The sequence below is a fragment of the Bufo bufo genome, chromosome 10, assembly GCF_905171765.1.
Source record: "Bufo bufo chromosome 10, aBufBuf1.1, whole genome shotgun sequence".
In the NCBI taxonomy this organism is placed as follows: Eukaryota; Metazoa; Chordata; class Amphibia; order Anura; family Bufonidae; genus Bufo; species Bufo bufo.
The window spans coordinates 115,975,810-115,992,725 of record NC_053398.1 but is presented as its reverse complement, the minus strand read 5'-3'; the positions used below and the strand labels follow the sequence as shown (position 1 = coordinate 115,992,725).

Genomic DNA, 16,916 nt, shown 5'->3' with positions numbered 1-16,916 from the left:
TATATGCACATTATGCATTATTTAGATATAGCTTTCATTCTTGCACAGTCCTACAGCAAATACATCCCACACACACATCTCTACTATGTGTAATGCACAAGCATGACTGCAATAGGCACAGCTGCATGCACATTACAAACACAGCTCTACTACACGTGCATTACTTCTCGCACGGCCCTACTACACACACATCTTACACACAGCTACACTCTGTACACTTCAGGCAGATCACATACACAGCTCTGCTATATCCACACAGCTCTGCTGCATTCCCTTCCCTGACGGTTGTGGTTTAGGTAAACAAGCAGGACACTCCTACCAGCCTTTACTCCCCCTACCTGGTCATGTGACTAATCATATGATCATGACGTCATCGAAGGTCCTTCAGCTTCCTAGGGTCTGGCATCTGCGATCGACCCTCAGCGATCAGCCGCGGCCACCTGCAGTGTAATCGCCCGATCCCGGGGACCCCTCCGCCCGCCATCCCTTCCCGAGGAGCCCGAGCCTCCGCCCTGGTGACGGCTGTGGAGCGGCGGTGTCATCGGCCGGACATCGGGATGTGATGCAGGAGGAAGCCGCAGCCTGCCCCGGCCGTCTCTGACGAGGGTGAGTCCTGGATCTGGTGCGGTACCGCTCCCTGGTCACGTGACGGTGCTGTCACCTGTAGGACACATGATGGGCGACCTTCTGACCCTAGAGACGCAGGTACCGGGGCTGGGGCGATGGAAAAAGCGTCACTAATGTGAACAGTGTCTATAACCTTTCCAAACTGACTGGCAGCTGCTGACCCATCACGTGTACTTACCGTGACAGGTATGTCCCCCTCCAGCCTCCTGCGTGGAAATGAAGGATAATGAGGGTAAAATAGAATTCGTTTCCATTCCTTTCCATTTTCAGGATCTGTTTGCTGTCAGTGAATCGATCAATTCTTTTCTAGTTGGCTGGAAACTCATCCCTGGGGTTGTCATATGTCCTGTCTGCAGTGTGGGATTAGGGGGGGGGGTCCTGATCGCTGCGACCCCCACTGATCACAGGAACGCCGCTGTCCTGTCCATGGTCTATGGCTACATGTATGGTTATGGTCACCGCCCGCGGCGAAGGACGTTGGGGCCGTTCTTTTATTTTTAATATATATTTAGTTATATTTATTGCTGATTTCTATGGGATTGCCGTAGATAGCTGAGCTGGTGCTCGGCTGATTTAAAGGCCATGTACACTTTTTGGAGCAATTTTTTTTTTATTTTTTATTTTATATATATATATATATAAATATTTTTTTTTTACAAATATGGAGTCCTTTTTTCTATACAAAGCTGAGATGCTCCAATAGAGGGATCTGAATTTTCTCTCTGCTCCGTCAGGCAGGGAGCTGAAGGGCTCCTTATCTCTGCTCTCTGACCTTATAAACACTCATTATAGCTCAGTTCTTATCTTACCGATAAGAATGTGGCTTAAAGGGATTCTGTCACCAGGTTTCACCCCCTCCAGATAAAAATATGGTTATGTTCATGGAGCTTTCACGATTGCTAATGTGGTCTTATAAATGTAATCTGTAGGCTCATTTTGCTCAAAAAACACTATTACTAACCTGTCAATCAACAGAATAAGGTGGCCAAGGGGATGTAAATGGATCCAAGCTGCCGCCCGCACCCGCCGCCGTTCGTGCCCAGCTCCGCCTTTCCCGTGCTCAGCGCCGCCTCATAATCCTGTGTGACGCCTCCGGCTCTCCCTCCCTCCCCCCTCCTTCTGCTCTAACATCTCGCGCGTGCGCACAGGCTCTGCCAGTGTGCAGGTCATCGAGAGGTTGAGCGAAGTGCCAGCGCATGCGCACTTCGCTCTATGAAGCCGAACGGAGAAGTCCGCACGGGCTCATCAGGCAAAGCCCTGTGCGCACGCGCGAGATGTTGGAGCAGAAGGAGGGGGGAGGGAGGGAGAGCGAGAGGCGGCACAGAGGATTAGGAGGCGGCGCAGAAGTCCGGAAAGGCGGAGCTGGGCACGAACGGCGGCGGGTGCGGGCGGCAGCTTCGGTCCATTTACATCCCCTTGGCCACCTTATTCTGTTGATTGACAGGTTAGTAATAGCGTTTTTTGAGCAAAATGAGCCTACAGATTACATTTATAAGACCACATTAGCAATCGTGAAAGCTCCATGAACATAACAATATGGTTATCTGGAGGGGGTGAAACCTGGTGACAGAATTCCTTTAAAGGGGTTCTGAACCCGGACACAACCCCTTCTTCCCCCCTCCAGCCCCTCTGAGTGGAGCATTTTTATGTATCGTGCAGGACAAGGGCTTTTTCTTCATATCCAGTGACGTACCGGGCTTTCACAGTATGCTAGGAGGAAGTTTCCGCCTAGCAGTGACGTCACTGGCACTGGTGGGCCGTCTGTAGCGCTGCCCTAGCATGTAAAACAGCCTAGCGCAGCGCTAAAGACCGCCCATTAGTGGGTGTACTTGGTACCAATAGAAAGTACAACTTCTGCAAAAAACAACAACAAGCTCTCATACGTCTATTTGAACGAAAAAAATAAAAAAATTGATGTCACTGGGAAAGCAGGGAGTAAAAAAAATAAAAACCAGAAAATTGCCAGGGACCTTGAGATCGTTAATAAATAAGCTGGTTAATTGCAGACCCAGCGCTGAACGTTGTGTACGTGTGACGGCGCTCAGTCTTTTCTTCCTGTATTAGGCCTCATGCACACGGCCGTTGTTTTGGTCCGCATCCGAGCCGCAGTTTTGGCGGCTCGGGTGCGGACCCACTCACTTCAATGGGGCTGCAAAAGATGTGGACAGCACTCCGTGTGCTAACCGCATCCGTTGCTCCGTTCCGTGGTCCGCAAAAAAAATATAACGCGCGGACAAGAATAGGCAGTTATATCAATGGCTGTCCGCGATTTGCGGACCGCAAAACACACAACGGTCGTGTGCATGTAGCCTTACACTGTGGTTTTTCATCTCTACCATATAAACCACAGCTTATAATGAAGTCTGATAATTAGGCCTCACGCGCACGGCTATGGCTTTTCAGTCCTAAAAAAACAAATAACTTCCCTGTGCACCCCCCCCCCCCCCCGACAGAAAGGGCTATTGTCATCTGCAAAAACTGAGCAGGATCGGGCCTGCGGTGAGGTTCTCGGATCAGGCACAACAGGGGGAGATTTATCAAAACTGGTGTAATGTAGAACTGGCTTAGTTGCCCATAGCAACCAATCAGATTCCACCTTTCATTTTTCACAGCTCCTTTTGAAAATTAAAGGTGGAATCTGATTGGTTGCTATGGACAATTAAGCCAGTTCTGCTTCACCAGTTTTGATAAATCTTCCCCCTTGAGTCGCTGTTCTGTCAGACTCGTCTGCTGCTATAATACCGGGTCTCCATAGGGCAGCCATGACGCGGTGGCAGCAACCTTGCCAATGGCTTCACAAATGTTAAGGTAATACCCCTGTTAAAGGGGTTTTCTGACGTTTGTGTACTGCTGACTTACTCTCAGGATAGGTCATCAGTATCTGATCGGTGGGGGTCCGACCCCCGGCGCCCCTGCTGCTCAGGTGTTTCAGGAGGCCGCATCACTCTGGTGAACATCGCAGCCGCCTCACAGCTTACCAAACACAGCGCCGTCCATTGCATCTCAGCCCCATTCATTTGGTCACATGACGGATGAACGTGACGTTATTCGCCTACGGTAAGCTATGAGAAGGCCGCAGCACTCACTGGAGCGACGCAACCTCCTAGAACCTCCACCGATCAGTATTTAAAAAAAGTCAGAAAACCCCTTTAAAGGGCATCTGTCAGCAGTTTTGTCCCTATGACACTGGCTGACCTGTTACATGTGCGCTTGGCAGCTGAAGGCATCTGTGTTGGTCCCATGTTCCTATGTGCCCGCATTGCTGAGAAACATGATGTTTTATTATATGCAAATGAGCCTCTAGGAGCAACGGGGGCGTTACTATTACACCTAGAGGCTCAGCTCTCTCTGCAACTGCCACCCCCTGCACTTTGATTGACAGGACAGTGAAAATGTGATCTCACCTGGCCCTGTGAAGTGCAGAGGGAGCGGCAGTTGCAGAGAGAGCAGAGCCTCTAGGTGTAATGGCAACGCCCCCGTTGCTCCTAAAGGCTCACTTGCATATATTAAAACATCATTTTACTCAGCAGGGGTATTTCAGTCTTGGACATTGGGGTCATATCACTAGGATATGCCCCCAATGTCTGATAGGTTCGGGTCCCACCTCTGAGGCCCGCACCTATCCTTAAAGCTGGCAAAGTGCCGGAGGGCACTCGGCTATTTTTGGAAATCCTATTGAAATGAATGAGAAGTGCGATGAGCAAGTGCGGCCACCGCTCCGTTCACTTCTTACGGAAATAACGGAACGCTGGCTATTAAATGCTGTTTTTCTGTATTCTTATTTCAAGAGGTTCTGCAGTTTATTTAAACTGATGATCTATCCTCTGGATAGATCTTCAGCATCTGATCGGCGGGGGTCCGACACCCGGGACCCCCGCTGATCAGCTGTTTGAGGAGGTAGTGGCGCTCAAGGAGCGCCGCGGCCTTCTCGCTGTTTACCGCAGGCCCAGTGATGTCACGACTTGTATCACTGGCCTGGGCGGGGCTAAGTTCTGTTCACTTGAGTGGAGCTTAGCCCCGCCCAGGCCATTGATACAAGTCGTGACGTCACTGGGCCTGCGGTAAACAGCGAGAAGGCCGCGGCGCTCCTGGAGCGCCGCTGCCTTCTCAAACAGCTGATCGGCGAGGGTCCTGGGTGTCGGACCCCTGCCGATCAGATGCTAATGATCTATCCAGAGGATAGATCATCAGTTTAAAAAAAAACTGCAGAACCCCTTTAACCCTATACAGTGCGGACAGACTGGAAGGGTCAGAAATCTATGACTGTACCTTTTTATACTCTTGCCAAAAAAAAAACATTCCGAACATTCATTATTCGCGTTCTAATCCTGTGTCACCTTGTTGATGTTCCCTCTAGACTGACCGCTCGTTCATCTTCTTGGATCATGGATTTGGCAACCTCACTGTATCGGATATAGAAGATCTTCTAAGCCAAGGAACTTCTTAACTCCTTCCTTAAATCCTGCCTCGTCACCATGAGTTCCAGTCTGTGGAGCCAAGAGAAAAGCAGCTCCTCCTATTGGGAAGAACGGATTTTCTACCTCCTGGTCCAGGAGTGCAGTTTGCTTGACAAACAGACCCAAAAACAGATCAAGGTTCCCCGGGGGAGCATTGGACAGTATGTCCAGGAGCGGTCTGCGCACAGCAGGAGCATCCCGTCCAAGAGCAAAAAAGTCCAGATTGCCCTGAAGATCTTGGATCAGACCCACACCCTGGTCTTCGTGGACGACAAGGATGTCATTGAGATTGCGGAGAAGCTGGCAGAGTTGCTTCTGGCCATTACAAACTGCGAGGAGCGCTATAGTTTATTCAAGAACAAAGGCCGCCTTTCTAGAGCCTTGCAGATTGACACTGGATCTGCCGTGAGGGTTTTCCTGAGGCCGGGAGATGGGCACTACCCTGGCGTCGTGCGGTATAGGGGACCGTTGTTGCCAGAAAGGTCTCTCACTGGAATTTTCTTTGGGGTGGAGTTATTGGTAAGTTTTGCAATAAAACTCATTGATAAGGGGTTTGTCCAGCCATTACTAAGTGATGACCTATCCTCAGGATAGACAATTACTAGCTGATCGGTGGGGGTCCGGCGCCTCGCACCCCTGGGTACAGCTTGATGTCAGCGGGAACAGCAATGTAGTAATGAGCTCCCTCCACTACAAGGTTAATAATAGAGCTATGCAGTTCCAGTGACACCGAAACAGCTGATCGGTTGGGGTGGGGTTGTCAGACCCCCACCGATCAACTAGTGATTGCCTATCCTGAGAATAAGCTATCACTAAGGCCTCATGCACACGACCGTTGTTGTGTTCCGTTCCGCAAAATAGGGTTCCGTTGTTCCGTGATCCGTTTCCGTGTGTCTTCCTTTATTTTTGGAGGATCACCTGACATAAAGGAAAGTAAAATCTAAGTCAAGTTTGCCATGCAAATGATAGGAAAAAAACGGGCGCGGACGCGGATGACAATCTTGTGTGCCTCCGCGTTTTTTCACCGTCCCATTGACTTGAATGGATCCGCGACAGGTTATATTTTTTTGACGGACTGGAACCACAGACGTGGATGGCAAATGGTGCATTAGCCGAGTGTTCAACAGACCCATTAAAAGTCAAAGGGTCCGCAGAAAATCACGAAAAACGGAACAACAGACACGGAATAATACAACGGTCGTGTGCATGAGGCCTTAGTAAACCCCTTTAAATTGGTTGATCTGGTTAAAAAGAAGCAGTGTATGCTCCACATCCACTTTCCCTCCTTCCCCTAAAAAATGAAAAGAACTCTGCTCAGTCATCTATTATTCCTCCTAGAAATGTGTGAATTATCTGACAACCGTATGTTAGGATTCCTATTGTTAATGGGGGTGTCGCTGCACACTGACCCTGTCCTGTCGGTGCTGACCATGTGAGTGTAGGGACTCCTTTGATTGCCAAGGTTGTTAAAGGGGTTGGCTGCTTCAAGTTTATATTAAAGGGGTTGTCCAGTGTTTATTAAATGATGGCAGCCCCCATCCTGCATCAGTTCGGGTGAAGCACCGGAAATCTGAAGTCAGTTGGATCTGCGTTGCAGTGAAGAGCTGTGTCCACTACAGAGTTGGCGGTGCGGCCTGGTTCTGGCACTGACTTCCAGCGCCGGAGCTACACCAGGGCGGCTGATCGTTCAGGTGTTAGACCCCTGCCGATTAGCCAGTGATGACATAGGCCAGTGATGGCTAACCTCCTGCACTCCAGCTGTGGTGTAACTACAACTCCCAGCATGCTCCATTGCTTTCTGTGAATTTCTGAGAACAGCCAAGCAAATGTGCATCTTGGGAGTTGTAGTGTTATCATAGCTGGAGTGCCGGAGGTTAGCCATCACAGACCTAGGCCATAACTTAGTAAAAAGCTGGACAATCCCTTTAACCAATCCGTGGGAAACGGAACTATGTGCAAGTTTACTAATTTACTCTTTTTTTTTAAAAATTGCGTCTGTGTCTTGCTTTGTTGAGTAGAAGTAGTGTTTGTAGAGTCGCACTCGCCAGATCTTACGGCCTGCCTGGAGCCCTGGATCCATAAAGGCTCCTAAACGTATGGTCCAGTAAGTGATAACGGAGGCAGCATGTCCGGTGAAAAAAATCCCTTTATTGGGAACTGCTTCCATGAACAGACGTGTAAAAAAGGTAGTTACGTTTCGGCTAACGCATAGCCCTTATCAAACACCAAGTGCTATCCAAAGGATCCTGTTTAAAAAGTATAAGCCACGCCCACACGTACGAATGGGGCCAATTATCTAATTGCACATTAACATAATTGTTCGCAGGGTCTCAGATGTGTGCATATACATACGCTTTATCTATACATCAGTGTTCACCCATATAGAGCATAAGATCCAGTCGAGCTTCCAGCGCGTCCCTCGGCAGCCGGAGCGCATGTCCGGGGAGGAGGGGCCATTCACTCACGTGTCCATCGTTCGTCACATGGTCGCAGGCTGACGCGCCCGAGCGATCACCGGTGACGCCGAGTCTCCTCCCAATCCCCGCCCAGTCAGCGCGCCGTTGCCAGGGACGCCCAGAGAGCCGCCCGCCCTCGTCTCTTCCGCCTGTGAAGATGTCTTATTCAAAAGCGCCAGCAATCATCACCGAGGGGGGCCAGTTCCTCAGTCAGGTGGATCATGAGGCAGCGTTTACTAAATGAAACGCAGTCAACATAAGACTAAGTGCATATAAAATTAGTGAAAAAAACTGTTATTAGTTAAAACACACTATACGGGTTACAGATTATTGACGTCACTAGGGTCACCTATAAATTCCCCACATAAAACTCCAGATTCATCACAAAAGGCTGGAGTGCCCTCAATTCAAAGACCCACTTCAGCTCCTTTCTACGTAGGATCAGATCCTTGTCACCCCCACGTCTCATTTTACCAACTGAATCAATGATTCGGACCCGACGCTGGTTGACCGAACTTCCACGTTCCAAGAAATGTTTTGCCACAGGCTTATCCACTTGGGCCCTTCTAATATTGCTTTTATGGGAATTGATCCGTTCTCGGGCCTCTATCGTGGTCTCACCTATGTAGATGAGACCACATGGGCACGTGATCATATACACTACATCACGGGATCTACATGTAAAAAATTCCTTGATTTTGTAAGTTTTACCACTATAGGGATGGGCAAAGGTATCTCCCTTCACCATGTTGCCACAGTTGCAACAGCCAAGGCAAGGATAACATCCTAATTTCCTTGGCGCCAGATACCTTTGTCCATCACCTCGGGCTTCCCCAACTTCTGTCTTAACCAATTTATCACGTAGGTTGGCACCTCTTTTGTACGCCATCATGGGGAAACTCCCAAACTCAACAATCGTGGGCAACCCTTTCTGTAGAATATGCCACTCCTTACGTATGATGCGTGCTATGTCTCCACTGAGGGCCCCGTAGGTGGCTACAAAGGGGATCCGTTTCTGATCCCTGTCTTTCTTCTTACCTTGGAATGTGGACTCGCGGTCAGCCGCCCCCACCTTTTGTGTCATCCTCTCCACCAGTTTACGTCGATAACCCCTATCTAGGAATTTCCTCCCCATCTCTTCGACTCTTGTATCAAACCTCTCCTCTCCAGACAAACCTCTCCTCTCCAGACACCACTCCAGACAAACCTCTCCTCTCCAGACAAACCTCTCCTCTCCAGACACCACTCCAGACAAACCTCTCCTCTCCAGACAAACCTCTCCTCTTCAGACAAACCTCTCCTCTTCAGACAAACCTCTCCTCTTCAGACAAACCTCTCCTCTCCAGACAAACCTCTCCTCTCCAGACAAACCTCTCCACTCCAGACAAACCTCTCCACTCCAGACAAACCTCTCCACTCCAGACAAACCTCTCCACTCCAGACAAACCTCTCCACTCCAGACAAACCTCTCCACTCCAGACAAACCTCTCCTCTCCAGACAAACCTCTCCTCTCCAGACAAACCTCTCCTCTCCAGACAAACCTCTCCACTCCAGACAAACCTCTCCACTCCAGACAAACCTCTCCTCTCCAGACACCACTCCAGACAAACCTCTCCTCTCCAGACAAACCTCTCCTCTCCAGACGTGGGGGTGACAGGGATCTGATCCTACGTAGAATGGAGCTGAAGTGGGTCTTTGAATTGAGGGCTCTCCAGTCTTTTGGGATGAATCTGGAGTTTTATGTGGGGAATTTATAGGTGACCCTAGTGACGTCAATAATCTGTAACCCGTATAGTGTGTTTTAAATGATAACAGTTTTTTTCACTAATTTTATATGCACTTATGTTGACTGCGTTTCATTTAGTAAACGCTGCCTCATGATCCACCTGACTGAGGAACTGGCCCCCCTCGGTGATGATTGCTGGTGCTTTTGAATAGGACATCTTCACAGGCGGCAGAGACGAGGGCGGGCGGCTCTCTGGGCGTCCCTGGCATTGGCGCGCTGACTGGGCGGGGATTGGGAGGAGACTCGGTGTCACCGGTGATCGCTCGGACACGTCAGCCTGCGACCATGTGACGAACGATGGACACGTGAGTAAATGGCCCCTCCTCCCCGGACATGCGCTCCGGCTGCCGAGGGACGCGCTGGAAGCGTGCACCATAGAGGTATGCGCTCGACTGGATCTTATGCTCTATATGGGTGAACACCGATGTATAGATAAAGCGTATGTATATGCACACATCTGAGACACTGCGAACAATTATGTTAATGTGTAATTAGATAATTGGCCACATCCGTATGTGTGGGCGTGGCTTATACTTTTTAAACAGGATCCTTTGGATAGCACTTGGTGTTTGATAAAGGCTATGTGTTAGCCGAAACGTAACTACCTTTTTTACTTTGAGTGTCGCTCCTTGTCAAGCAAAGCATTCCATTCCGCTCCAGAGAGCTTCCATCTTAAAATGGTGACAAAAGGCAGGTCATGTGACCAGATATAGGAAAATAAAACCGCGCTGCTCTTGTCCAGCAGTTGACAGTCCTGCCCGTAAAGGCACACAGAGAGGTTTTTCTGATATGGTCAATTACTGGTCGGCTCGGCTTCCACAATAGTTGGTGCTCTTGTTCCCTATAGTAATAAAAGAAACAGCCCAACATAGTACCAAGTACCGCAAGTTCTTTGTCTTATCCAACTCTTCCATTTCATCCACCATGACGGCCACAATGAGATTGACCCTTGACCTCTGTAGGGGCAGGAACACATGAAGAGAGTTTAAATTCCCCCCACCCCTCCACCTCCTCAGTGCTTTCCTGCCCCTACAGGGGCCAACATGTGGAGAGAGCCCTCCTGTCGGGAGGGTTGAAGTTTCCTATTCAAGATTGTTTCCTACAGGAATCTCCTGCTGTCCTCCCGCGGCAGGGGCTAAGGCTGGACAGCATGGAGCAACAAGTACCCCCGTCCCGGCCTATGCTGGGGCCTGCGGTCCTCCCTTACCTCGAGACCTCCTTCCTCGCATCAGGAAGCAGTCTGGGGTGCCGGCCTCACACGGAGGTTCGCGTGCTGTGTTCGTCGTCCTCCTTGCATCCACGTGACCAGGGGAGTAGGTGCGGCACATGCAGCGCAAGCATTAGGAGGCGGGCCGCACCGACACACGCACCTATACAGAGGTTGGTGCGACGCAGGCACACGCCGACAGCCCGGGGCGCAGCTTAATGACGTCAAATGCCGGGGCTGCTGAAGAGATCGCGGTTCCAGCTAGCATTCGCCTGCAATCACCACGATGTCAGAGATACCTACTCCCCGCCAGGAAGGTCCTGATCCCTCTGCCGTCAGTACTGTGAGTCCCCCCCCGGGAGGTTGTGTGGTTAAAACAGCACTTGCCCTTAATTGCTAACTGCAGTATATTTGGTTGTTCCCTCACTTCCAGGGTACTAAAGAGTCTAAAGCAAAAGTGAAGTTACTAAAGTGTAATGCTTGCTCAAAAAGGCTACCGGAGAATTATAAGAAAAGACTTTGCAAGTCTTGCACAGCTAAAATCTGGAAGGAAGAACAACCAAATATTCTTCCAGAGATGAAATCCTTTATTCTGGACGAGATTAAGTCTTCCTTGGCTTCTATGTCGACTCCCGGCAGTACTCCTAATCCTCCCAAGAAACGCAAGCTCTCCGTTATATCCTCCTCAGATGCGGAAGAAGCCTCCGTCTCATCCAGACAAATTCATAATGAGGACCCCCTATAAGAGGGGGAGATTTTGGATAAGGATAAAAAAATCTTTTTTCTCTTCGGATGAAATGGAGGAACTGCTAAGGGCTGTCAGGTCTACAATGGGGATTGAGGACACCCCTAGACCCCGTACTGTCCAGGATGAGATGTTCGGGGGTCTTAGATCAAAGACATCCATCGTTTTCCTAATAATCGAAAATATACGGGAAATGATTATGGAAGAGTGGTTTAATCCAGAAAAGAGGCCAGGGGTCCCTAAGGAGTTCAGAAACAGACTTTGCTTTGACCAGACGGAATGCAAGATATTTAATGAAACCCCTAAGGTTGACATACAAGTGTTCAAGGTGGTAAAGAGAACGGCTTTACCTTTCGAGGACTCCTCTCAGCTTGGCGATCCGATGGATCGAAAAGCGGACAGGCTGCTAAAAAAGTCCTGGGAATCTGCTATGTTTGGGATCAAAACAAACATAGCAGCAACATCCATGGCCAGGGCTATGTACATCTGGCTGGAGAGCTCGATGAACATCTAAAAAATAAAACCTCTAGAGAGGAGATTCGTGATTCTATCACGCTTCTCCGATCCGCCACAGCATTTCTAGCTGATGCCTCCGTGGAATCGATCCGCTTCTCCGCAAAAGAAGCAGCTTTTGTTGGAGGGTCCTTGGGAGATCCCCTTTAAGAGAGACATGCTAGTCCAGGGCCCTCTTCTACATCCTGACCCAAGAGTATTCAGACTAGTTGTTTGGATCCAGAGAGCGAGACCTTAAGAAGTAGAGGCCTTTCAGATAGAGTAATCCTCACCCTCAAAGCCAGTAGGAAGAAAGTTACATCTTCCATCTATCTTAAAATCTGGAAAAGATACTGTTCCTGCTTAGGGGTGGATCACCCTGACTTCTCCTCTCCTCCCATCAATAAAATCTTAGATTTCCTTCAGATCGGTTTGGAATTAGGGTTGAGACCTAGTACCCTGAAGGTACAAATATCGTCTCTTAGCACCTTCTACGACTCCAGCCTAGCCAATCACAGGTGGGTCAGGAGATTCATCAGAGCAGCAATCAGACTAAGACCTATCCTTAAATCTAGGGCTCCCACTTGGGACCTAAACACCGTCCTAGAAGGTTTAACAAAACCTCCCTTCGTGCCACTGGCTGATATTTCTTTAAAGCACCTTTCCCTAAAAACCAGCTTTCCTAATAGCAATAACCTCAGCCAGACGTATCGGAGAACTTCAGGCCCTTTCCTGCAAGGAACCGTATCTCCAGATCAAAGAGGATCACATTTGTTTAAATCTCGATCCCGGGTTCCTCCCTAAAGTGGTCTCCTCCTTCCACCGTGACCAGGAGATATTTCTACCCTCCATTACCAGGTCCCAGGATAGAGGGACAGACGATAAAATACGCCTATTAGATGTCAGAGATACAGTCATTCAATATCTTGAGACTACCCAGGAATTCAGGAAGGCTAATAATCTTCTAATACAGTTCTCAGGGAGAAATAGGGGAAAAAAGCTCTCTAAATCCTCCATAGCTAGGTGGATTAGATCCACCATTGAGTGTTGCTATTTGATTCAGGGCAAATCCAGCCCTGGGGTCATTAAAGCCCATTCCACTAGGGCCACTGCCTCCTCTTGGGCTGAAAAAGGAGGTGTCTCACTTGACCAGAATTGTAAGGCTGCAACCTGGTCAAGTGTAAATACCTTTTGTGAGACACTATCGTCTTAGTCTTCCGGACTCTAATGAGACTCTCTTTGGCCGGAGGGTTCTCCAGGCGATATCCCCACCCACTTAGTCATTTGTTACCTCTCATTGTGGCCGTCATGGTGGATGAAATGGAAAAACCGCAATTAGACTTACCGGTAATTTAGTTTCCTTGAATCCACCATGACTGCCCGTACTATTCCCGTCCCCAAAAAAATAAAATAATATATATATATATAATTATACGGGGGAAGATAGAGATGATAATATATTAGGGGATATGAATCAATATCCTTTATTATTATGTTCCACCTTTTTCGGGTAATTTGTAAAGCACTGAGGAGGTGGAGGGGTGGGGGGAATTTAAACTCTCTTCATGTGTTCCTGCCCCTACAGAGGTCAAGGGTCAATCTCATTGTGGCCGTCATGGTGGATTTAAGGAAACGGAATTACCGGTAAGTCTAATTGCGTTTTTTTTTTTATTATACTCACAAGTTGCCATAAAATCTCAGTCATATAAAATACAACCCGATCTTTTCGCCAGACACCCGATCCGGGATTCACCTGACGAAGCAGAGGCGAAACCTGGGTCGGGTATTTGGCGAAAGGACCGAGTTGTATTTTATATGACTGAGATTTTATGGCAACTTGTGAGTATAATAAAAAAAAAGTTGGATAAGACAAAGAACTTGCGGTACTTGGTACTATGTTGGGCTGTTTCTTTTATTACTATAGGGAACAAGAGCACCAACTATTGTGGAAGCCGAGCCAGCAGCGCGGTTTTATTTTCCTATAGATTGTGTGTGAACGGAACCCACCAGCAGCGCTCAAAGTGGAGTAGCGGTTTGGGACACTTTTATTATCATTCTTTAATTCTATAAGCTCGTGACCAGATATGTCCGTCACTGCACTAGCTTCCCATGCACAGTGCTTGTCAGAGGCAGTTGCTTATGGACCGGTCTGGTCACATGACTTTAACTCAGCAACCGTTTCAAGTTGGGAACACTGTGGTCCAAGGAGAACGTCTACTGAGGGGGCGGTGCTTAAAGGCTATGTACACCTTTGGAGACAATTTTTTTTTTTTTTTTTTTAATGATTGCATGCTACTCATTTTTGCCTCAAAACCATTTTTTCCATTGGCCTTTATTAAAAATATTGACAAAGAGCTGTTTTTCTAGCTGTGTGACTGGTACTTTCCCTTGGTCATCTAATAACCCTTATCTCTAAACTACTGAGAGGTCTTAAACACTAATTTAAGCCACATTGTTATCAGTAAGATAAGGATTGAGCTTTAAAGGGCTTCTGTCACCCCACTAAAGTGATTTTTTTTTTTTGGGCTAGTTAAATTAGTTAGTTTTGGGCTAGTTAAATTGGGCTAGTTAAATTAATTTGGTCTTTATTAAAAAAAATATGGTGATCTTTTTTCTGTACAGAGCTGAGATGCTCTAGTAGCAGCCTTTGGATTTTCTTTCTTTTCCGTCAGACCAGGAGCTGACGGGCTCCTTATCTCTGCTCTCAGACCTCCTAAACACTCATTAAAGGGCTTCTGTCACCCCACTAAAGTCATATTTTTTTTTTTGGGCTAGTTAAATTACTTATATTGCGATATATGAAAATATAATGCTCTTACTTACTTTGATTCAGCAGTTTCTTCTAAAAACAAAGTTTTATAATATGTAAATTCGGTCTCTACCAGCAAGTAGGGCGGCTACTTGCTGGTAGCTGCTGCAGAAATCCGCCCCCTCCTTCTGTTGATTGACAGGGCCAGCCGCGATCTCCTCCTCCGGCCAGCCCTGTCGGCATTTCAAAAATCGCGCGCCTGTGTTCATTCGGCGCAGGCGCTCTGAGATGAGGAGGCTCGCCTCCTCAGCACTCCCTCAGTGCGCCTGCGCGGATGACGTCTTCTATTTCGGTGATGTCATCGGCGCAGGCGCACTGAGGGAGTTCTGAGGAGGCGAGCCTCCTCATCTCAGAGCGCCTGCGCCGAATGCACACAGGCGCTCGATTTTTGAAATGCCGACAGGGCCGGCCGGAGGAGGAGATCGCGGCTGGCCCTGTCAATCAACACAATGAGGGGGCGGTTTTCTGCAGCTGCTACCAGCAAGTAGCCGCCCTACTTGCTGGTAGAGACCTAATTTACATATTATAAAACTTCGTTTTTAGAAGAAACTGCTGAATCAAAGTAAGTAAGAGCATTATATTTTCATATATCGCAATATAAGTAATTTAACTAGCCCAAAAAAAAAATATGACTTTAGTGGGGTGACAGAAGCCCTTTAATGAGTGTTTAGGAGGTCTGAGAGCAGAGATAAGGAGCCCGTCAGCTCCTGGTCTGACGGAAAAGAAAGAAAATCCAAAGGCTGCTACTAGAGCATCTCAGCTCTGTACAGAAAAAAGATCACCATATTTTTTTTTAATAAAGACCAAATTAAAAAAATGATTTTTAGGCTCAAAATGAGTACAATACAATAATTTTAAAAAAAATGTTCCCAAAGCTGTACATAGCCTTTAACATTGTTATGTCATGACTGATGTGACAAAATGAGAATCGGACATCATACAGTACATGACAATCTCTTTCTAACAAAGCTAGAACCAGCCCTGTACCTCACATGGGCCCGGAGATCTCCGTATGCATTGCTCCAACTGCTCTGCTAGAATCTCTATAGCAGGGATGCCCAACCTGCGGCCCTCCAGCTGTTGCAAAACTACAACTCCCAGCATGCCCGGACAGCCAACAGCTATCATTCTACAGCAGGGCATGGTGGGATTTGTAGTTTTACAGCAGCAGGTTGAGCATCCCTGCTCTATGGGCTGGCAGCTCCTGGGGTGTGTCCTTTCTGCTGTTGCTCTTTCCCTGTAACTGCCGCAGCTTCCACAGAAAATAGGACTGGTGGCAGTAAAAGATTTAAACTGAGCATGTGCGACCAGCTCAGTGAAGTGGGCAAGATATAAGGAAAATAACAAACAGCAGGTGGCGCTATACATGTATATTTTATTGAATAGCTCAGTGGTTTATATAAAAATTTTTATTTGATGCAATTACAAAAAAATTCAGATCCAGGTGCTGCTTTGAAAAATATAGAATGTGTTTCATAGCACAACCCCTTTAACAAAGCCCTACTATACATGAGAGGCTACGGCACTCATACAAACCCCTTTAAACACATGATCGGCGTGCGTGCCGAGAGTCAGACCCCAAACGATCTGATATTGGTGACCTGTCCTGAGGCTAGGCTGCCGATGTGCTGATCCCGGAGAACCTATAACCTTCTCCATGTGGTCATGCTGGACCTGGTTGTGCAGCACGGTGGAAGCTGAGGGTGCAGTGAATTGTATGTAACTTTGTGATGTCTTCCTTTCTTCTCCCATCAGGAAGACGGCCGTGGACAGGGATTTACAGAAGGCTGCTACCAGGGAAAGCAGCTGTTCCGTTGTGACGATGAATGTGGGGTGTTCGTGGCTCTTGACAAACTAGAACTGTGTGACGAAGATGAGGATGAACTAGAAAGTGACTACGCGTCTCCGGTAGACCCCAACCCAACTGAAATCCCTCCTCTGGAGATCAACTCACGAGTGTCCCTGAAGATTGGAGAGAGTATGGAATTTGGGACAGTCATTTTCTGCGATGTTCTGCCCGGGAAAGAAAGCCTTGGGTACTTTGTTGGAGTAGATATGGTAAGCGCCCTATTAGTTTTATTTTATTACTTTAGTTGACGACCAGATTTCACCAGGAACGGTTAGCATTTTATACCTTTTCTGTCATCAGTATCTGATCCACAGCGCACAAGAGCTGGTACAGCGCCATATACTGGGTTAGAGACAGGAAATGGACTGCCCCTTTCATCTGTATGGAACTGAGCCTGCAGTACCTTTCTCCACCACTACACAGTGTATGGCGCTGTGCTAGATCCAGCACAGCACATCTTCTGCAGACAATCATGCCGATCTGATAG

At 48.0% G+C, this 16,916-nt stretch overlaps 1 protein-coding gene across 6 annotated transcripts in view; it reads left to right on the top strand.

The window, feature by feature from the left end:
- The first annotated feature begins 351 nt into the window (after positions 1–351).
- The window catches only part of CYLD (CYLD lysine 63 deubiquitinase), a 58,847-nt gene continuing 42,282 nt past the window's right edge, over positions 352–16,916 (top strand). For 2 of the 6 annotated variants that reach the window (XM_040409319.1, XM_040409320.1), the window contains exons 1-3: positions 353–813; positions 4,985–5,603; positions 16,336–16,638. In XM_040409319.1, coding sequence (XP_040265253.1) covers positions 5,103–5,603; positions 16,336–16,638 — 804 coding nt within the window. In that variant the 5' untranslated portion in view covers positions 353–813; positions 4,985–5,102. Of the gene's footprint in view, positions 814–4,984; positions 5,604–16,335; positions 16,639–16,916 lie in introns of all 6 variants that reach the window. The other 4 variants (XM_040409317.1, XM_040409316.1, XM_040409318.1 and 1 more) reach the window with 4 other exon arrangements.